At 38.5% G+C, this 23,034-nt stretch overlaps 2 protein-coding genes and 1 pseudogene across 3 annotated transcripts in view; 1 reads left to right on the top strand and 2 right to left on the bottom strand.

Annotated features, from left to right (window-relative positions):
* The window catches only part of AVEN (apoptosis and caspase activation inhibitor), a 193,393-nt gene that overhangs the window by 27,335 nt on the left and 143,024 nt on the right, over positions 1 to 23,034 (top strand). For both annotated transcript variants that reach the window (XM_025295977.3, XM_044925247.2), the window contains exon 2: positions 12,074 to 12,251. In XM_025295977.3, the coding sequence (XP_025151762.1) occupies positions 12,074 to 12,251 (178 nt within the window). The remainder of the gene's footprint in view (positions 1 to 12,073; positions 12,252 to 23,034) is intronic.
* The window catches only part of CHRM5 (cholinergic receptor muscarinic 5), an 86,317-nt gene that overhangs the window by 47,157 nt on the left and 16,126 nt on the right, over positions 1 to 23,034 (bottom strand). The window lies entirely within an intron of this gene.
* The window catches only part of LOC112587950, a 93,853-nt pseudogene continuing 90,607 nt past the window's right edge, over positions 19,789 to 23,034 (bottom strand).

Here is a 23,034-nt window from a genome sequence, read left to right as displayed (position 1 = left end):
GCAGTTTCTTATCAGGTTAAACTTTTCATATGACCTAGCAATCCCATTCTTAGGTCTGTATTTACCCCGAAGAAATGGAGACTCTTATGCTTGAATGTGTATGGTGATTGTTTATTCGTAATTGCCAAAAGCCAGAAACAACCAAAGATTTCTTTACCTGGTGAATGAATACACGAACTATACGAAGGACTAGAAGTTCGTGGTGAAAAGTGATGAACCACTTTTACTCAGAACAGCACGTGAATCCACTGCAAATGTACTAGGTTGAGAGAGAGAGAGCTTCGAGGGTGGTGTGCTGGAAAACTTTGGGGCAGTGGGACTGCCCTGTATCTTGGTGCTGGTAGTTATCTGGACTCCATTTATCTAAACTTTGTATTTTACTATATGGAAATTGATAAAAGGGAGTAATTATTGGAGACCATCTAATTAGAGTTTTATCAGATCCTAAAAAGATAAGTATTCCAGACCAAGAGGGTTATTATTTTTCGCATGACATACTTTGGCATTGAGGAAGTCATCAGCTCTCTCCAGTGGTGAGAGAAGAGCTTGTCTATTCTGCACACTGGTAACCCTGAGATGTCTTTCCAAGTGAATTGTGTGCCTCAGCTAACAAAATCTACCACTCTGGATCTTACTGTTTTTTGAGTGACTTCAGGACCATTAGAAATAATAAGAGGCATTTCCCTTTTCCTTTTTAACCTTTAGTGCACTGAATTGCTGTGAATAACGCCTGAAGGCTGGTCTTGAGGGTGGTGTGCAGAAAGAAGCAAGCTTTATCTTGCTGGTAACCGACATTTTCTTTGGGACAGACCCAGGGCCTTCTTTCTGTCCCTTCTGTTCTCTAGGGCTTTCCCTGAGTGCCCATTCAGAACTGTCTTAATGATACATCACGCTCCCGACATTCTCTTCTCTTCTCATCTAGACTGTGATGTCGACAGTGTGTTACTCTCAGGGGAGGGCTTTGAATTTCAAGTTGCTTTTGTCAGCGTTGCCTCTTTAGACATACCAGTGGGGCTACTCTTTGGGGGCAGATGGGCCTTTTTCTGCCTAGCATATTACGGGAAGAGACAGCAGTTTCCTTCTGCCAAGGTTACAGCTCATGTTCTAAGAGGCTTTTCATATTTATGCCTCTTGAGAGTTTCAATGAAGATTTTCCACTCACAGGTCGCCCTGTTAGAGGAGAGCAATACTGTGAGTTTAATTTGTGCTTCCTCCACAAAAGGAAGACCCACACTGCTGGTGGGGATCAAGACAAGGTGGAGTTCAGCGTAGCTTTGCATTTCTATGAGGCGGAGAGAGTCTCACACTTACAAAGAGGAGGCACAAGTAATGTCAGTACTGCTAGCTCCAAGAGAATTTTACCACACACGGTTATTCAGGCTCACTGTGCCGCGGCCCAGCTTCAAGGCGCGCGGCTTGTGTGCATTCCATAATCCTGGTCCTGGGGTTTGCATCTTGTCCTTGTGGATTGAGAGCTTTGAGAAAATCCACCTTTCTCTAATGCCAGGTAAAAAGCTCTCTCCCTTCCTTACATGTCTTTGCTGCCCTTTCTTTTAATTAAAGTTTTTTCCTGCCTAATGTTGGGAGAGCTTCCTAAAGGTCACACTTGAAGAGAACAGAAGAGAAATGCAGATTGTAGCATGCTGTCCTTTCACAGGGGAAATCATCTAGCGAATTTCTCTGCCTCCGGAAAGTGCATTTTCTTTGTCTCATTTCTCAATTTTGGTTAAAGCACTGTGGGTGGGAAGGAAAGGATTTTTACTGATATGTACTCACTGACTCGATGGACGTGAGTCTCAGTGAACTCCGGGAGTTGGTGATGGACAGGGAGGCCTGGCATGCTGCGATTCATGGGGTCGCAAAGAGTCGGACACGACTGAGCATCTGATCTGATCTGATCTGACTCATGATGTCGTTATGTTGATGGCAGAGGAACAGAAAAGGCAGTTCAGCCTGAAAAGAAGAGCATGGGAGCTTGAGCGTCCTGCAAATGTTATGCATTGTGTGGCGAATGCAGGGCTCATGGTTAACGCAGGCACTTGTCTTCAGTGCCATCCACAGAATATTTGCCATTGAAATCTCTAAATATGATGTAGAAGTTGTCGTCCGAATTCTGTGGACGCTCAGGGAGCCGACTGACCGGGCCTGCGTCCTTTTCAGGTTAACGTTGTCATGTGTAAGTGCTCTTGAAGATAAAAGATTGTAATGTTAAAAGAAAAATCAGCATGCCCACAAAAGAGAAATATTATGCATTGTGTCCAGATTCTGTTCATCAGGGAAGAACTGAGTAGGAGGACAAATTCAAAAGAGGAGCTTCAGATGGTGGGAAGCAAGCGATGGAAGCATACATCCGCTCATCTAGGTGTCAGATAAGACATATGCACCAAGGACGACTTTTCAGGTGATTCATTCCTCCTCACTCGGTCAGGGTGTGTAGGGGCTGCCCCGCATTATATATGATAGGGACTTAAGAGAATTCTCTTAGGTCCATTTGTTCTTTCACGTGAAATGGCAAATTAAACAGCTCTTGCTGAGTAGGGCCTGAGTTAAGCCCTTGTCTTTAAAGAGAGAACAGCTAAAAAGTGTTCTTTTATCTCAGGAAATTTGACCTAGTTAAGCTTATAGGTTTTGGCCACAAGGAAAGTAAGATTGTAATTCAGTCAAGGGATCTGAATGAGGTGACATATGGAACTTGTATGAAGGCACACAGATTTCTAGCCTCACAGCTGTAACTTTGAAAGTCACTATGGAAAGTGCAGTGAAAATTGTAGTCTATTTGAGTTGTGAGGCAGTGTGAGAAGTGTACTCTACCAGATGGTGGCATTCATTCTTTAATTAACAAGGACAGACAGCATAAGATTTAAATCACACCTGTTTGTAGTTTTTTTCACATTTTATCAGTCTGTCGTTCATTGACATCATCATTTATTTCAGTTCCAACAATTTTTGCAAATGTTAATCAACTTCCCTGTTAAATTGCATGTTTTTCTTCATGTCGCTGATTATATGTGTCTTCTCCCCCCAGTCTCTGGTCATTTTTATTGCTTTTAACTATAAGTGACTTATTACTATCAAGTCATTTCCCCATTCGTGAATCTTGCTATTTCCAATGATTAACATGAACAGGTTACCATGGATACATTTTTGTGAACTTTGTGTGGTTGGTAAGTTTTGGGAGTGGATATGACCTGTTTCAACTGTATTTCATCTGTATACATGTAATTGATTATGTGTAAGTAAGGTCTTTTCTGTCTTCCAGGGCTTCTTTGAAATTAAAGATAATTTCATGAATGAGTTTTGATAGATACAAGGTGGTGTCATTGTAGGAAAGGTGGTTTCATACATCAGATGCTTCTTGAATCATCAGTTTCTTGCTGACTACATCTCTTCTGTACAGTCATGGAGAATTTTAGAAATGTAGAATAATCAATGATAATGATTAAGGAATTAGAACTTTGTTGTTATGAAGGAGGAAATATGGTTAATTTAGGTAAGAGAACACGCAGACCCGGGTAGATGGGCCCAGTGTGACATCTACATGATCTTGCCTGGGGGCAGAAGGTGGGCCAGGGCTACCCAGGTTCTTTCTAGATTGATAATTCTTTACTAATTAAGTTCTCTCTGGTGATTTGAAAGTTTGGAGAGTGTCTTAAAATTGGCCAGATAAACAACAGCTATTTAGTGGCCTGTGATTTTTCTGGAAAGTGGAAGATGATGACCTTAAGACCTCAGTAACTAAGGAAACCAACCTTGTGTTGATAGAGAAGTGAGGTGAAAATTTTACTGAGACAGTCAGAAAGAATCTGGCCTGTAGAGAACAAACTAGAGGTTACTAGTAGAGAGAGGGAAGAAGCGGGGAGGGGCAAGATAGGGGCAGGGGTTTAAAAGGTATAAAATGAGCTATGAACAAGGATATCTTACACAGCAAAGGGAATATAGCCAATATTTTACAATAACTATAAATGAAATGGTGGTGGTGATTTTAGTTGCTAACTCTTGCGACCCCATGGACTGTAGCCTGCCAGGCTCCTCTGTCCATGGGGATTCTCTAGGAAAGAATACTGGAGTGGGTTGCCAGTTCCTTCTCCAGGGGATCTTCCTGACCCAAGAAATGAACCCAGGTCTCCTGCGTTGCAAACATTCTTTACCAACTGAGCTATGAGGGAAGCCCCATAAATGAAATATTAACCTTTCAAAATTGTGAATCACTATGCAGTGTACTTTAAACTCTGTAATTTGTACATCAACTATACTTCAGTAAAGACAGATTAATTAAAAAAAGGAAAACCTGGCTGTTTCCAGTTAAACCCATGCAGTGTAATCCCTGGGAAGACTGAACAGAGGCTGGTGTGCCTGAAGTGCCGCTTGCTTTCTTAGGCAGAGTAAGCTGTCAGTGGCTGTGGTGGAGGAGGGTATGTTTTGTACACTGAACTTACCCAGGGATGCTCAGTCTACATGCACTCTACATATGAAGGTTGATTATTTTTGTGTTCAGAGAACCTCTTAGTCAAATGTTTTGATAAAGCAAAGTTTTTACTTGAAGGCCTTTTAGTTGGATTTCTAGTTACTGTGTGATTGAGATTGTAACCATAGCAAGAAGCAAATTGTCTTGGTTATAATTACGTTTAGTGCCTTTACTGGAAAAAACCATTGATGTTAATCGAATTTGTGGAATTTTACCTGAGAGTTGGGACTTACAAGGTGGATTAATTTGGTAACTTTGAAACCTTTTTTTAGCCTGAATTCTTAAATGGAGCTCAAGTTGTAAAGCAGATAAAATGAAACTGATTCATTCTATTGCCACCCCCATCCTCCTTTCCATAAGGACTTCCATAAAAGGACTTACACAAAAGATAGTTTAAAATCACCAGTTGGCCTAGTGAAAGTTACTGCAGCCTAATTTCCCAGACTGCCCTTGAGTCATGAAAGCAATAAACTCTCAAGCTCTTAGGTGGGCTGCCAGCAAATGGTAATTCGCTTTCTCTGCCTCCTATTTTTAGGCAATTTTGGAAACAATTACACAGGTGAGACAGATAGAAGGACTGGAGAAAAATATAAGGACTAGAGTGAAAGGGGTGGAGAAGGCAATGGCAACCCACTCCAGTCTCCTTGCCTGGAGAATCCCAGGGACGACGAGCCTGGTGGGCTGCCATCTATGGGGTCGCACAGAGTCGGACACGACTGAAGCGACTTAGCAGCAACAGCAGCAGGGTAAAAGAGGAGCCCTGTGGAGAAGTGTCATTGAACAGCTGCTTTGAAGGTGGGGTTACCATTTTCTCTGTTCTCAGAGGCCTCTTCTTCGCATACACCGATCATAAGGAGGGACAAGAAAAGAGGTTTTATACAGTTTTTGTGCTGGAAAAACCGTCGAATTTCAATAGTCTGGATCACTTTTTTTCCTAGTTCTTAATAGCCACAGTAATTTGGAGCTCTAATGCTATGTACATTGTTCTGGGCTCAATAAATAATTTATGTATATATGCCATATATTACACTTACTAACTTTTTCAAATATGATCATGCTCCAATATGTATTTTATTTAATACACAATGACAAATGGAAATATCCTTCTTGGTATACCTGTATACTATATACATAGTATATTTTTTATTCAGTCATCTATTAAAATTTAGCTTCTTGAAATGATATAAAAATTATTTTTGCTAGCACTTTTTTAAACTTTTTATTTTATACTGGAATATAGTTGACTAACAGTGTTGTGTTACTTCAGGTGTACAGCATTATCTATTCTTTTTCAAAGTCTTTTTCCATTTAGGTTGTTATCTAATATTGAGCAGAGTTCCCTGTGCTATACACTTGGTCCCTGTTGGTTGCTGCTACTGCTGCTGCTAAGTCGCTTCAGTCGTGTCCAGCGCCGTGCGACCCCATAGACGGCAGCCCACCAGGCTCCCCCGTCCCTGGGATTCTCCAGGCAAGAACACTGGAATGGGTTGCCATTTCCTTTTCCAATGCAGGAAAGTGGAAAGTGAAAGTGAAGTCGCTCAGTCGTGTCTGACTCTTAGCGACCCCATGGACTGCAGCCCACCAGGCTCCTCTGTCCATGGGATTTTCCAGGCAAGAGTACTGGAGTGGGGTGCCATTGCCTTCTCCGCCTTGTTGGCTGTGCATTTTAAATATGTTAGTGTGTACATGTCAATCCCAAACTCCTTAACTATCCCTCCCATCACTCTTCCCCTCGGGTAGCAATAAGTTCATTCTCTAAGTTTGAAGCACACTTTTCTAATACTAAAAGCTGTTCTTGAACTCTGAACTATGATCAGTTTCTGGTTATGACCCAATGATTATGTAAGATAAAAATGACCTTAATAGAGTTACAGATATAAAAGTTGTCAACTAGACTATTAACTAATGATAAGTTTTAGAGTTTTATAACATTTAAAAATTTTACAGTACGATGAATTAATATAATTTTCCAGTTACACTGTAGCATTTTGGTTGGCTGTATTTGACTTTTTAGCTTAATTACTGAAATTAGTTTTCAGTGACTTTCTGTAGGGGAGTTTCCTTAAATATGGTTCTTTTATATATATATATTTTATCTCACTCCGTCCCTCCTGTGGTATAATTACATTTTGTGAGGAACAAACAAGGTTGTTGAAAAATGTGTGATTGATTATTTTCAACTTCCTTATTAGGTTCAAATCAGGAAAGCCTTTTCTATACTCATTTACTCCAGAAGAAAGTAGAACAGAGACCTTCAGAAACTAGGTTCCCAAGTATAAAAGGCTTTAAAGAGGATATGTTGTATAGGTATGTATTAGTAGTGTCCCAAATTATACTGGCTTATCTGCAAGCTCTTCATGATAAAGATAAGCATTAAATATCGACTGTTGCTTTTTTGGAAAAAAGAAAGTAAGAGGATGTTTTAAAAATAATGTCAATCAAACATAGTGTTCATAGGCTGGCCAATTAAATTTAAGTTGTTGTAAGTTAATGTAAATTATTGTTATAAGAAAAATAGGACCTCATCTTCAGTGAGTAAATCTTATTGGTTCTGCTGTGTATATTGGTACCTTGTGTTTAGCTCTAGCCATTACTGAAAATGGGGTGTTGAAGTCTCCAGATATTATTGTTGAACTATTAATATTTTCCCCCGTAATTCTGTCAGTTTTTGCTTCCTATGCTGTGAGGTTCTCTTGTTAGCAGCGTATGTTTAAATGTTATCTTTCTGATGGATTGACCCTTTTATCATTGAACAATGTTCTTTGTCTCTTGTAACAGTTTTTCCTTGAAGTCTATTTTGTCTGAAATTTGTATAGCCACCCCAGTTTTCTTTTGCATACTATTTGCATAGAGTATCTTTTCCCATTCTTTTACTTCATTTTAATGATATTTTAATCTTTGAATCTAACATATTTCCTGTAGACAGCATATAGTTGGATTTTAAAAGAATCTATTCTGCCTGTTTTTCCCTTTTTCCTTCTTTAATCTATTTATATTTAATATTATTATTGACACAGTTGGGTATTTATATCTGCCATTTTACTTTTTTTCTTCTACAGGTCTCATGTATATCTTTCCTTTATTCCGCTTTTACTGCTTTCTTTTGCACCAAGTGAATATTTTTAGTGCAACAGTTTAATTCTTTTAATTTTCCCTCCACTTTTTAAAGAAGTTGTTTCCTTAGTGGTTGCTCTAGGGCTTACCATTTATATTTTAACTTAGAATTTTCATCAACTAAGTTAATTCCAGTGAGATATAGAGACATTAATAGAGCTCTATTCCTCTTTTCCCCTTTTTGTTGTTCTGTTGTTTTATGTATATTACCTCTATATGTCACAAAGCTAATCATATTTTGTTATAATTATTACCTTATATAATTTTATGTCTTTTAAAGACTATGAGAGAAGAAAGAGGAGTAAGCATATATTTATAGCTTTTATTGCAAGAGCCTTATTGTTGGGTTTATAACATACAGAAATATAATTATGCACTTATTATTTTATAACTGCTTTTAAAGTCGGTTATTAAAGGAGAAGCTGATTTAGATATATGATTTGCAAATATTTCTCCCGCTCTGTAGGTTGCCTTTCACTTTGTTGGTGGTTTCCCTTGCTGTGCAGAAGCTTTGTAGGTTGATGTAATCCTACTTATTTATTTTTGTTTTTGTTGTCAAGTCCAAAAACTTGCTTACAAGACTGATGTCAAGCAATTTACCACCTATTATTTCTCCTAGGAGTTTTATGGTTTCAGAGCTTACATTCAAGTTTTTGATCCATTTTGAGTTAATTTTTGTATATGGTGTAAGATAGGGGCCCAGTTTCATTCTTTTGAATGTAGCTCGCCAGTGTTCCCATCACCATTTAAAGAAGAGACTTTTTTTTCCCTCTCCATTGTATATTCTTAGCTTCTTTGCCATAAATTAATTGACCATATGTGTGTGGGATTATTTCCGGGCTCTTCATTCTGTTCCATTGAACTGTGTCTGTTTTTATGCCAATACTATACTGTTTTGATTGGTATAGCTTTGAAATATAGTTTGACACCAGGAATTGTGATGCCTCCTTCTTTGCTCTTTTTTTCAAGTTTGCTTTGGCTCTTTGGGGTCTTTTGTGTTTCCTCAGGACTTCCCTGGTAGCTCAGACGGTAAAGCAAATTTTAGGATTGTTTTATTTCTGTGAAAAATGCCATTGTAATTTTAATAGAAATTGCATTGAAGCTGTAGATTGCTTTGGATAGTATGGACATTTTAACTATTCTTCAGATCTATAAGCATGAACTACTTTTCCATTCATTTTGTATTGTTGATTTCTTTCATCAATGTCTTATAGTACACAGTATACACCAGGCATTTCATAATAATGTTTATATAATGATGCCTTCCTATTTAGTTTTCACATTGCTTTCATCAGTATTTTCTTATTTATTCTGTCCTTTCTCCCATCATGGGATTTTGCAAATTTTATCCTGTCCCAGATTTTTGCAAAATGAAGTAAACATAAAATCTCTAGGAGTTTTAAGATATACCTTTCTCTAAGTTACATCAGATGTCTTCCAAACTTTATTACCTCTTACTACCCTCTTGTGATGGAGGCTAATGATGACTCTTGTCTCCACATTTAGGTGGAGATAATGAGATTCTTGTTCAGTGATTCTTCTGAGTTGGGGATTAGTGAGTCATTCAGCAGCAAGGCCCAAGCTATTATAAACACTTTGTAAATATTAAATGATGGTGATGGCAGGATCATTAATTCTATCTAGATCTCCAGTCTCCCATTTCAGTGCTTATTTCTGGTTAATAGTTCCTTGGGTTTTCAGATCATAATCCTTTCACATCGAGCTAATTATTTTGCTCAGGTTTACATTTTTGCTAAGGGCTATATCTGTGTTCAAAGTTTTCTACTAACTGGAGAAGCCTCTCTGAACTCTTCTTACCCAGTGGGTCAACAAAAGAATATTGAATTTTCCCAAATTAAACCCTGCAGATACTTTCAGCTGTAGTCAACCTACCAGATTCTCATCAGTTGCAAGGTATTTTCTTTGACATGTTCCTGGCATTTGTTATTTATATAGCAGATCTCGTTCAGTCATTTATCTTTAATTTGCCAGCATCTTTTGGTTCTGAGAAGCTTTCAGGAATGTTTCAGACAGGTTTCACGTTAGGTTTCACATTAGGTTTCAGGCAGCCTTCAAGATCTCTAGATTATAACATGGCTTGCCATCTTTTTGTGCTGTCCAGGAGGTTTATGATGACATATGAGGGCTGAAAGTGATCTTGAAAGGTCGCTTACTCCATTGCTTCATGAAAGCTTATAAAATTTGATTCAGGCAAGGATTATTGACTAGTTTTAAACTTGATATATGAATGGTTGATGGGAAACCTGAAATTTGTAGGGGACCAAAATAACACCACACAGATAATTTGCTTGATGTAACAGGGAAAAACCTCACTATGGTGGGTAGATCAGGCTTCATGATACAAACTCATTGGTTAGTCTTAGCTTTACTTATGTTGGGGCTTCCCTGGTGGCTCAGATGCTAAAGAATCTGCCTGTAATGCAGACCTGGGCCAGGTCTTCTCTGGGTCAGGAAGATCCCCTGGGGAAGGGAATGGCTACCCATTCCAGTATTCTTGCTTGGAGAATTCCATGGACAGGGAAGTCGGGTGAGCTACAGTCCCTAGGGTCACAAAGCACTGGACATGACTGAGCAACTAACACTTTCTGCTTTCCCACTTTACTCATGGCTCAGCCATTTATCATATGTTATTCACCATCTGTGATGTATTTTAGCCAAAAGTATTTAACTCAGGTCTATTGAGCATTTAGATTAAAAATGTTTTTTATCCACTATTTCCTATACATTAATATACTAACTCCACAAGGAAATAACCAGACAGAATGTGGGTCCTTTTGCCTTCTTCAGTAAATAAATGTCATAAAAATAGAGGTTGTGGTAGATTCAAAGAGACTTAATGGACAAGCAGTGAGATATAATGCATGGTCTTGAATACTGTCTTGGAAAAACCAACTCTAAAGGAAATTTTGGGGATCAGTTAGGGAAATTTGGAAATAGTCTGGATGCTGTAGAAAATGAAATTTACTGAAGAGCAGAGGTGGAGAATATTGATGAAAAAGTCTGGTTACCAAAAGTATATATAAATATAAACATTGTAAAAGATCTGAAAGAATGTACAGCAAAGTGTTCATAGTGGTGTGCCTAGGTGATGGGAACCTGGGGTTTTTATTTTTTGGCTTGTCTCTCCCTCCTAATTTTCTGCAGTATACATGTCCTGTTCCCATGTCAATAAAAGTGTAAAGTCTAACTCATCTTGTACAAATGGATTATTTTAATGTGTTTTACAAGTTTCATAGTATTTCATAAAGATTTTATAATCTTCGGCCTACTCATTTGAATTGTATCTTTAGATTCTATATGCATGATTTTTTAGTTTAATTCTTATTATGGAAAATTTCAAACATGTACTAAAGTAGATAGAATTATATAATGAATTTCCAAATACTTATCATCCAGCTTCAGGAATCATCAATTATGCTCAGTTTATTTCATCTCTATCTACCAGTCCTCTCCACCTATGATTTTGAAGCAAATCCTACATCATATCTTTACATCAATAAATAGTTCAATATTTATTTCTAAAAGATAAAAATATTTAACAAATAATTGTATCATACCAAACAATAAGCAGATAAAATATTTCCTTAATATAAGAAAATACCTTGTTATTGTTCACATTTCTTCAATGGTATTAGAAATGATTTTTTTTTTTCTAGTTAAATTGTTTGATATGTATATTTGGTCATGTCATGCACCCTGTGAAATCTTGGTTCCCTGACCAGGGATTGAACTTAGACCATGGCAGTGAAAGCATCAATTCTTAACCACTGGTCTGCCAGAGAATTCCCACTAGTTATATTATTTGGATCAGAGTACAAATAAGTTCCCACAGTACAGTGGTTATGTGTCCATTAAGCTCTTTTAATCAATAGGTTTTTTTCCCCCTTCTCCCACCGTTTTCCCCTTGTAATTTATTTGTTGAAGAAACTAGACCTGTATCTTTTGTAATTTGTCACATTCTGCATTTTTCTGCATGCTCTGTCAATATTTTAATGCCCAAGACTGGAAACTGTCGTCTGAAATGCATCTGAGCAGGGCTCCCATTTAAAGCTTATAAAATATACTTATGGGGTGTGTTTGTAAAATCTGTAAGTTGGAAGAAGTGATTTTCGCCTTTAAGTCTTTTGCCTGTGACTCTTACAGCCTTGATTATTTCAGTGAGAAATAACTCTTGAAATAGGATACATTCGGGTAGACTTTAGAGATTCAGTCACACAAATTTTAGGTAGGAACTTATCAGATTTCCTTTTGACAGCGAAATGAAAAGTTTGGCCAGAAAGCACAATGTATGATATAATGGGGTTCTCTTGAAATACTATATAACGTTTTCAGAGAGCTTGGCTTATATAATGTACTCTTTATCATGATACCTATGTACTGTGTTTTTGTTTTGTTTTTAAACATTTTATTGCTAAGGCGACTAAGGTCAAAATTTCTACTGCCAGCTTATCGATTTGTCTCTAATGATTGCAGATTGAAGATGACAGTGATGCAGAAACCTATGGAGAAGAGAATGAAGAACAGGGAAATTATTCTAAAAGGAAGATAGTCTCTAACTGGGATCGATATCAAGATACTGAAAAAGAAGTTGATAATGAAAGTGGAGAATCACAGAGGGGGACAGATTTCAGTGTTCTTCTCAGCTCTGCAGGTATGAATCCCAGTTCATACTACTTAGTGCTATGAAAGTTGCATGGACATTTATATTCCTTTTTAAATAGCATTTTAATAACTAGCATTCATTGTTTGGATTTTAAATCCAGGTAAAGGACAGTATCTAATGGTTTGCAAGGAAAAAGGGATATTTCTTTCAGTGGAAGCCTTGGGTTTCCACATACTGGTGTAGTATGACTTAAGTTCTGGTTGAAATGGGTAAAAGGCTTTATAGGATTGAAATGCTAAACTGTGCCCCGCTAAACTGGATAGGCTGATTTCAGAGGAATAGGTACTTAAGTTTATACAAAGCTTTATTATGTTTCTAGAATATATGTTCATTCTTCCTTCTTTTATAGCCAGGAATATACATACTAGTGGGTAGGCCCACTGAAGCCATGTGCACCCAAACACCACACTTTTTGTTTTTGAATAGCCTTCTTTATCAGTAAGGTGAAAAACTACTTCTATGACCATCTGTTTAAGATTGACTCCCTGGAGTGATGCACAGCAGTGTGAAGCTGGAGAGTGGTGACAGGAAATGGAGCAAAGCTGGTTGTATAGAAGGCCATTTGCTACCAGGCTATGGCCTAAGAACTGAAGTGACGAATGACGGATAGACTTGTGCTTTTCAGGAGTTAGTGCTCATATTGATCAATATCTTGATTGTGGTGGTGAACACACAAACTTACACACACACTCATAATACATACAAGTGAGCACAAATAAGACAGGGGAAGTCTGAATAAGATTGGATTCTATGTCAAATGTCAATTCCTGAGTGGCATATTCAACTATATAGTTTTGAAAAATGTTACCATTGGGGCCAACTGTATAGGAGATCTTGCTGTATTATTTCTTATAACTATGTGAATTTATAATTGCCTCAAAAAATTTCCAGATTAAAAAAAGTAAAGGATGAAGCCGTGAGAAGCAGAGAAATAAAATGACAGTAGTATTTTCAGATAGTTGGTTTTGAATTCCCTCTTCTTCCCAGCTTTTATGTTGCAGTTAAGTTGTACACTTTTTTTTCTCATCTACCTGTATTTTTAAATGCCTGTACCAAACTAAGAATCATAAAGTGAATTCTCTTCTAACTTAATAGAAGAAACCCTTTGAGTAGGAAAGGAAAAGGTAAGGGGAGAGAGAATTAGATATGAATAGGAGAACAGATGGAGAAGGCGATGGCACCCCACTCCAGTACTCTTGCCTGGAAAATCCCGTGGACGGAAGAGCCTGGTAGGCTGCAGTCCATGGGGTCGCTAAGAGTCGGACACGACTGAGCGACTTCACTTTCACTTTTCACTTTCATGCATTGAAGAAGGAAATGGCAACCCACTCCAGTGTTCTTGCCTGGAGAATCCCAGGGACGGGGGAGCCTGGTGGGCTGCCGTCTATGGGGTCACACAGAGTTGGACACGACTGAAGTAACCTAGCAGCAGCAGGAGAACAGATTCAGCCTGGGGTCATTATGTTTATGCCAATAGCATCACCCCTTTGTGTGGTTGGTGGCGTCCAACTTGCTGACTGTTCAATGATGGGTTTTTCGCCACTCAGATGGGTGTTTCCTTCTTCTTGTCTGCATTTTGGCCAGTTAATGGATTTATAAGCTCTTTTCTTCCAATAGGAGACAGGTGAAATGTGAGCTGGTCAGTTTCAGTTCTTAATCAGCTGCTTTGCTAAAAGATTTAGGGGGAAAATTGAAGTACTGCAATAAAGTTAACATGTGGACTCCCTACCAGTGGATTTGACTGAATCACTTGTGTAGTCAGGTACTAGGACACTATCTGGCAATAAATTATACTGTATAAATGTTTGAAGGCAATTCAGAATTCTAGTCTAACCCAACTCTTATGTGCATTGGCTTATGATTTTGGTGACTTTAGTGTTTTATTTATAACTTAAAGCTTGGCATGGTTTGGGTCTCATATGTATTTTTCTTATAGCCTGTCTCTGCTTACTGATTTCCTGAGTGGCTTGTTTATCTGTAATTAGTTTCTTGGGAAATCACAGCCATCCCATCTTGATATGTGCTTACATTTCTTCCCCACTCTGCTGCCGATCTGTCATTTTCTTTTCACTGCAGCATAAGCCTGAGAAGAGCTGCCATGCTTTCTTCCTCTGTGGTGGGGGTAGGGCTATGTTGGTTTACTTTTGATAAGTGGAGTTCATTCTGTAATCATAAAACATTAAGAATGTCCTATAGACAGGCTGACCATATTCCTTAGAATGATTGTGACTTTTAGTATACTGTCCTAGTTTGTATAAATACATTTATAACTCAGAAAAAATATCATAGACGTTCACATCATGAACTTTCCTAGATACTGACACATTGCTCTCCAAAGAGGAGACAAGCTGAACTTCCTAGTTTTCGCCAATATGTAGAACTGTTAAACCTTTTTTCTTTCTCTTTTGGCCAATTGATTGAGTGGTATCTAGTTGAGATTTCTTCAACAATTATTGGAGCACCCACCATTTCCAGGTACCATTTCAGAGGATGAGCATACAGAAGTGAAACAGAACAGACACAAACACCTGCCTCGTGGAGTTAACATTCTAGAGGGTGGAGACGCACAATAAAGAAAAGGAAACTGTATAAGATATTAAATGGCTACAATTAGGATAGAAATGAAGTGAGGAGGGGCTGTTACCATTTTATAAAGGTGGCCAGAGAAAGTCATACCGATAAGATGACGTTTGAATAAAGACCTGAGGAAGGTGAGGGGGCAGGCATTGAGGATGTGTGTGGGAAGAGTGTTCCAGGCAGAGAGAGGAGCAAGTTCAAAGGCTCTGAGATAGGAGTAAAGGAAATAACAGAGAGGCAGCGTGGCTGGAACAAAGTAAGCAGGTAGGCAGTGAAGTCAGAGAGGTGTCACGTGACCAGATCCCATGGAAACTTATAGACCGTTATAAAGATGTTGGCTTTTATTCTGAGTGAAATGTGTAGCCAGTGGAGGGTTTTGAAGAGAAGAATGATACAGCTCACTCTTGTTTTAACAGGTCAGTCTATCTGCTGAGTTGGAAAAGCCTGAAGACAGGTGAGGGAAGGAGCAGGTAGACCAGAGAGGGTACTGCAATAAAGCTGTTCCTCAGCACCCATAGGAGATTGGTTCCAGGACCTTTAGCAGATACCAACATCTGCAGATGCTCAAGCTCCTTACGTAACAGTCAACTGTCTGTTTCTGTGGTGTAGTAGGTGGTATGCAGCACAGTCAACTCTCTATTTCTGTGGACTCAGCATCTGCAGATTTCCATCTGTGGATGAGGAACCTGCAGATATGGAAGGCCGACTGTCATGCAGACAGGCATTGATGGTGGCGGGGGCCAGGGGTGGGAGCTGTGGAGGTGGTGAAACATGGTGGAGTTTTGGATCTTTTGGAAGGAATGCTTCCCAGGTGGCACTAGTGATAAAGAACTCGCCTGCCAGTGCAGGAGACGTAAGAGACATGGATTCAATTCCTGGGTCAGGAAGATCCCCTGGAGGAGAGCATGGCAGCCCTCGCAGGATTCTTGCCTGGAGAATCCCATGGACAGAGGAGCCTGGCAGGCTACAGTCCATAGGATTGCAAAGAGCCGGGCATGACTGAAGTGACTTCACGTGCAGAGCAAGCACAAATGTAGGGTATGAGATTGGACTTGCAAATGTGGGTATGAGATGAAAAGATGCATAAAGATGATGCCAAGATTCTGGCCTGAACAGCTAGAAGAAGGGGGTTAACATTAACTGAGATGGATAAAACTGTAGGAGGTGCTCAGTTTACATGTGTTAAAAGTGAGATGCCAGTTAGACATCTGTATTAGTCAGAATCCTGTAGGAAATAGATGGTACACTCAGTATAATTATAAAGCAGTTTTAACAAAGCAGTCACTTACAAAGGTGTGGGTAGGACGGAGAGGAAACAAAGGCAGTACGGTGTTGGGAGGGCGGGTAAAGGCAGAGATGTTAACATCCCTGTTACTAGAACGCTGAAGGGGAGCATCATGTGAGATGTTTACCTTGAGAGGATGAGTCACCTTGGTCAAAAGATGTAGCCAGCAAAGGTGACTCCACCAGAAGGACGGGGCGGTAAGTACTCCGGTCTTAGACTGTTTTTTCCTCCATTGTCCTGCCACGGCTTCCCATAAGCTTAACCTACTGAAAGTCAGAAGGCAAGGAAAACCTGTAGCTGTGATCTGTATAGACCAACCTCTGGGCAGAACAGGGAGAAGACCAGTGGAGACTGAATCTGGACTGGAGCACAGCGCCCGACAGGAAATGCTGGAAATGTCAAGTGGGGTGTTAGATGAAGGTGTCTGGAGTTCAGGACCCAGGTTTGGATAGGAGATTCACATGTGGGTGAAGCCAGCCTATAGATGGTGTTGAAAGTCACAAGAACGTGTGAGATGTCCAAGGGAATTACTGGCTAGAAAGGTACTGAGTACTGGGTACCACAGTGTCTAGTGGTTACGGATGAGAAAAAACCAGCAAAGGAGAATGAACATGTTTCCAGGAAAAAAGAAGGGTCAGTGTCAAATGCAGCTGATGACAAGCAAGAATTGACAGCTGAATTTACTAGTGATCTTAGCTAAAGCAGTTTTATTGGAGTGGTGGGATAAACTCTTCTTGCATTTAATAAGAATATGGAGGGAGAGACATGTCAGAGAAAGTATAAACAACTATTAATATTGAGTTTTGTTCTAAAGTGAAGGAGAGTTATGGGCTGATGGGGGAAGTGGATCAAAACGTATTTTTTTAAACATGGGAGAAGTATTTCAATGTTTACTGGTTGATAAAAACATCCAGAAAAGAGGTAAAAAATAATCTGAGAAGAGATGAGGATTGAGGATCTGTGTTCTTTGGTCTACATGAGATGATGGAATCATTTGTAGAGATGGAGTTGATTGCTCACTGCTAGGGGCTTGGGCAGTGTTTCAACTGTGATTGGAGGGACTTCCCAGGTGGCGCTAGTGGTAAAGAACCCACCTGCTCATGCAGGAGACATAAGAGATGTTTCATCCTGGGGTTGGGAAGATCCCCTGAAGAAGGGCATGGCAACCCATTTCAGTATTCTCATCTGGAGAATCCCATGGAGAGAGGAGCCTGCTTGGCTACAGTCCATAGGGTCACAGAACTTCAGACATGACTGAAGCGACTCCACACACACACACGCGCGCGTGCACACACACATAATATTTAGGTAGTTGGATAGATGCGATGGGGGTTTGAGGAAACTCTCTTCTGGTTCTTTCTGTTTTCTTAGTGAAATAAGAAAGCTGTAAGTGAGAGTCAGAGAGGAGATACTGGAAATGTGAGGAGAGGGTAGAAGTTAAGAGAGAGTTATCTATAGGAAAAGAAACATCATGGTTGCCAAAGAGAGAAAGGAGGGGAGGATAAATTAGGAGCATGGAATTACCAATACACACTACTTTATATAAAATAGAAAAACAATAGGATCCCACTGTATAGCACAGGGAACTAGATTCAATATCTTATTCAGTAATGAAAAATAATCTGAAAAATATAACTGAATCACTTTGCTGTATACCTGAAATAACAGTACTGTAAATCAACTACATTTCAATAATAATAAAAAATACTAGAAAAAGAAGCAAATAGTAGACCAGGCAGTAGGAACTTGAATGAAATAGGAAAATGTGGTATGGTTGCTGAGAGCTAATGGAGGCCCACTGGAGGTTGATGGTCGTGAGTTTAAGGTGAGAAAGGGTATGTTTCCTCCCATTCACCTTCTGTTGTATGGGTGCAAGTATATATAACTGAAGTATACAATACCTCAGTGGGATTCTATTCATATAAAGTTCAAACACGAGGAAAAAGAAGTAAATAGTGTTATTTAGGGATGCATGTTTAAATGGTAAAATGAAAATCAAGGAAATGATTATTATAAAAATCAGGACTGTGGTCACCTCCAGTGGAGAGATAAGGGGTAATAGCTGGGGAGGGGTGTGTAGTGGGTGTGGGGAGTGGGGATGAGGGAGATGGCTCTCCTGATGGCTGTATTCTGTTTCTTGATCTGGATAGTAGTTACTTATGTTTGTTTAATAATTCTTTAAATTGTGTATATGTATTGCTTATGTATCTCTCTATATAAGGAAATGGCAACCCACTCCAGTGTTCTTGCCTGGAGAATCCCAGGGACGGGGGAGCCTGATGGGCTGCCGTCTGTGGGGTCGCACAGAGTCGGACATGACTGAAGCAACTTAGCAGCAGCAGCAGCATATAAGGGAAAAAATCTAAAAGTGGATTTCTTATGGTAGAATTTCAGATACTACCACAGACCAAAAGAAGCCTTTTGAGAGAGGCAGCCTGTTTTTGCACCTTCAACTTGTGTCTTCGACGTGCAGGTGCTTTCTGCTTTGAGTTTCTGGCCAGGGGCTCTGGCATCCCATTTTTACAAAGGGACGATATGGGAAGGGGACTAGCTTGCTTGAAGTCCTACTCTTTCTGATAGGATTGGGAGCCTTCAGATATCTTTTTAGTACTCTTTCTGTAAGCCTTCAGCTTATAACTAATCATGCTTTTAGCTCTTCTTTTTGAACAATATCCTTGCAATTCTAAGTTATATTTTAAAAGTTTTAAAAAGGGTACCATGCTCTCATGTTGACGCATGAAAACTGAGATCTTTAAGTAATTTTTCTGCCTTCTCCTTTTTCCCCCCCCCAAATGGTGAGTTATTAAAATCATGCCATATGCTTTTTTTTTCCCCCATTTAAGATGCCTCTGATAACAGTTAGAAAACTGTTTACAGTGTGAACAGGATGCACTGGGGCAATATTGAAGATAAACATGAGAAAACCAATCTTTTATGTGCAAGTCTATAAGCTGTTTAAGTGGAACAAATAAAAATGAAATGATTAGACTACAGTTTAGTCAGCACAGCTGTCTAGGCATGTTTTTATTTGAAGCTATTACAGGAAAAGCCTGTCTATCCTATGGATGGGATGCTGCCTGATTCATGGGTCATTGAATAAAACCAATTTAGACCTTCATAAAAAGCTACTATCTTATCTTCCTCATAATTTTATGAAAGTTCATTTTGGGGGGGAGGTTTTAATTATAATGATATTTGATTTCTTTGCCTCTATATCCTCTTGCCAGCAGTTAGACCAAAAAGGAAAAGGCTGTCATTCTGGCACCTATATTTTTTAATTAAACTTGGAACATTTTTTTCCGTGAAGCAGCAGGATGATTGAGTTGTATTTGACCTCCTTGATTCAGTTCTTTTGTTTTTCTCTCATTTTATTTGGTATGTCTTTTATTAGTTTTTGCTAATATATTCTCATATTACAAAGGCAACTTAGTGGAAAAACTCTTTGCTATTTGAATCATTTGAAGTAACACAAGCAGAACTATACATTAAAACAGTCTTTATTTGAACAACAGAAACAAAAACGTTAAACCATAGAAGCAAAAAGGTCTTTTCCTTTCTCTTAGCTGGACACTGAATTGGGTCTAATTTGATTTTCTTTTTTTTTTTTTTTTTCAAACCTCCAAAGATAGAAGCAGCTGAATACCTAGAAATGTGTTTGCTACCCTACTGGTCTCCTGCACCGTTGTATTTTCTGTTGTTTTGATGGAGGCTCTTTGTCTGTTTTTACTGGTCCAGCTGCCTTATTTTTATCATGTACACCATCACTATCAGTTTTCATTTCCTTGCTTTGAGACTACTTTTCTTTCGACAGATGCAGCCTATGCTGCTTTAATTCCTTTTCCTTTAAGTCTGTGACCTTTTGATTCCATTTGTTGAGGGATTCTGGTTGATCCACCGTGATTTTTTCAGGGCTGTGTTTTGTACATCTGCTCGTACTCCTCATCTCTCTCTTTTGTTCTCTAATTGGAGTTACCATTATTGGCTTCTTCAGCCACATCTATTATTTCTATTGCTTTCTCATGAAATAGAATTATCTCTCTCTTTTTCACCTTTGATCAAGTCTATCCACGTTATTTCTTTACAATTCGAGAAGAGGAAGTCTTGATCTTCTCTGGGTCAGATCATCTAAGTCATCCATAAAATTTCAGAAAACATCCCATCTTTTATTGTAGAGATTTCATTTCAGCGTTTACAACACTGTCTTTTTTCCTCTTGTTTAGGCCTTAATTTAGCTTATGATTTATTTTGCCTTCTTTCTCTTCTTTATTTTTTTTTGCAAATTAATCTTCCTTGAAAAGCATTAGATGATCTGTCTTTATACTTTTGATCAGAGGTCTCTAAACTTTTTAGCAAAATCAGACACTATAATATAAATTCTTAAATGCTTTGTAGATGTGTCTCTCATTTGAATACTTTGTGCTTGACCTTTATCTACTAATATTTCTTTTGTCACCATAGGTCGTGCCAGTTGAGAATTCTTTTATATAAATGGATCTGTTTTTACATGATTTTTTATAGTTAACAGACATCAGACATTTTATACTCATCAGAAGGAGTTTTACATGGAGAGCTTCTGATTTTAGGTTTATCTTCATTTTCATGAGTTCTGACTTTGACTTTCTTAATATTTCTATTATAAGTTTGTAGGCATTTTAACCTGTTGAATTTTATTATCTCCAGAGGTACCCAGCTTTCATCCAGTTTGATCTGTTCCTTAAAAAATCTATCTCATGGCAAATTAAAGTCATTCAAATAACACTTGGTTTGTTGGCGGGTTTTGGTCCCAGAGCAGCCATTTCTTTCCCAGCACTGTTTTCGGCTCTTTTGGCTGTCTTCCTGAGCCTAGTCCTTCAGAGCTTAGCTGCAGGGTCCACTAGCAGAGACCACAGTGTCTCAAGTTCATTTTATGAACTGAATGTTTACCTACACTGTTAGATAAATTATTCTTACTAGAAATCTTAATGAGAGCACATTATTGAATCTTTTTGGATTTTACTTGTATTCCAGATACTCTTCTGGTTGATAAATGTCTAACTGTCTGCATCATCAAGTCTCGTGTTATATTCTAACAGCATCTGGCATGTTCCTTTTGACTCTCCTGTCTCCCCTGTCAGTCTCTTTATTCTTGGGGACTGATACTTCCCTTTAAAAAATTACCGTCGTATAAAGGAGGCTTTTGGAAAACAGAGCAAATAAATGCCCATGATCAATGTCATAATTAAGTGGAAGTTGATAAGTTTCTTTACTTGCTCTAGAAAGATTTGAAAAGAATTATTTTGGTATAAGCCTTTAATGAAGGTCAGAGTAGAACCTCTTCTAATATAAAAAGCATGGAACATGAATTTAAAGCTAAGAGAAGGGCAGATATAACCACAGGATTGTGATAACAAAGTTCTCTGTTTCAATAAGTGTACCTGAAGTGTCATGTGTGTTTTGGTTGTAGAATAGAAGTCCATTGGATTGATGAATGTCAGCTGAACTGTCTTGGTTCTGGTTGTTACTTATTAACTACATACTCTGGAGGGAGTGAAACTCTGGGAAGTTCCTCTTTTATTTTTATTAAACTGTGAATTACAAATAATACCTGCCTTGCTTTAATCCAGATTGGTTGCAGGGATCATGTAGAATTTTAGACTATAAAGTGGTATAAAAAGCTAAGAATTATTTTATAGGCAAAGACAAGCAAACTGTTGGAGTAGAATATATCGTACAAGTGTGATGGTTGAGAAAAGCTAGTTTCGTGTTTGAAGTCGGGCCATTAACATAGGAGCATCATTAAAATAACAGCACAATATGACACATATAATTAGAATGTAAAACACAGTGACCATTAGTTTGTTTTCTCTCTTAAGGGATTTGTCGACCTCTTTCAGTCTCTACAACTACAGAGAGGACACAGGGAACTTGAAAGATGATTAAAAATGGGAAAAACTGGATTTCTGATGAAAGGTTTATGATGCTAAGAAGTCTGAGAAGTGATTTAATAATTATGTCATATGTGTTCCAGCCCCTAAAGACAGTGGAAAAAAGCCAAATGTGCTCAACTAAAATGTCAGGGAGATGGAAACTTATGTGTATTTTGTATATGAAATGTTAACTAGGCATGTAAGGGAGAGTTGTAGAATTGTTTTAATGGGAAACATTTCAATATGGGTATGGTTTCATTTGACTGGGATGGATTCAACAATGGTCTTTCCTGTTGCACAGGGAGAGGCAAGGTGATTTATCAAGGAATATTATTGTACTTTTTATTTTAAAAAATTTTTTTGGCTGACCACAGGGCTTGCCAGGATATCAATTCTCCAACCACAGATTGAACCTGGGCCATGGCAGTGAAAGTGCTGAATCCTAACCACTAGACCATCAGGGAACTCCCAAGAAATTTTTTTTAACCCTATAATTTTGTTCTCCTGGCTTCTTTAAATTTTGCAAAGGTTCTGTAGCATTTTACCCAAGTGCATTAAGTTAACACATCTAGCATTCTCAGAAGAGTTAGGCTTAAAATAAATAAGCAAGAGATGTATGTGTAAATGGATCCCTGTGGCCGTTAGTGACCCTGTGACAGCAAATGACCTTAAGCTAACAAGCTGATGGCAATAAGTACTACCATTTCCTGGGTACCTACCAGGTGAAGGCTCTGTATAAGCCGTGATACAAAGGCTTTTTTCAGTATCATTGATTTGGAACTGTTACTATAGGATAGATTTCATTATCTCTAGATGTGTTAAAATGAAGTCTTAAAAAACAGTGTTAAATATGTACAACATTCACATGTAACTGAATAAGGATTAAACTTATGCCTGGCTTCAGAGTTGGTATCTTTCCTATTTAATACTATCCATTAAAATCTACATATATATCATTAAGATACACATTCTCTTGCATGTTTGTTTCTGCAAAAGGAAGCTT

This window comes from Bubalus bubalis, chromosome 11 (genome assembly GCF_019923935.1).
Source record: "Bubalus bubalis isolate 160015118507 breed Murrah chromosome 11, NDDB_SH_1, whole genome shotgun sequence".
Taxonomy (NCBI): Eukaryota; Metazoa; Chordata; class Mammalia; order Artiodactyla; family Bovidae; genus Bubalus; species Bubalus bubalis.
Note: the sequence above shows the minus strand (reverse complement) of the source record. Positions and strands in the feature narration are given on the sequence as shown.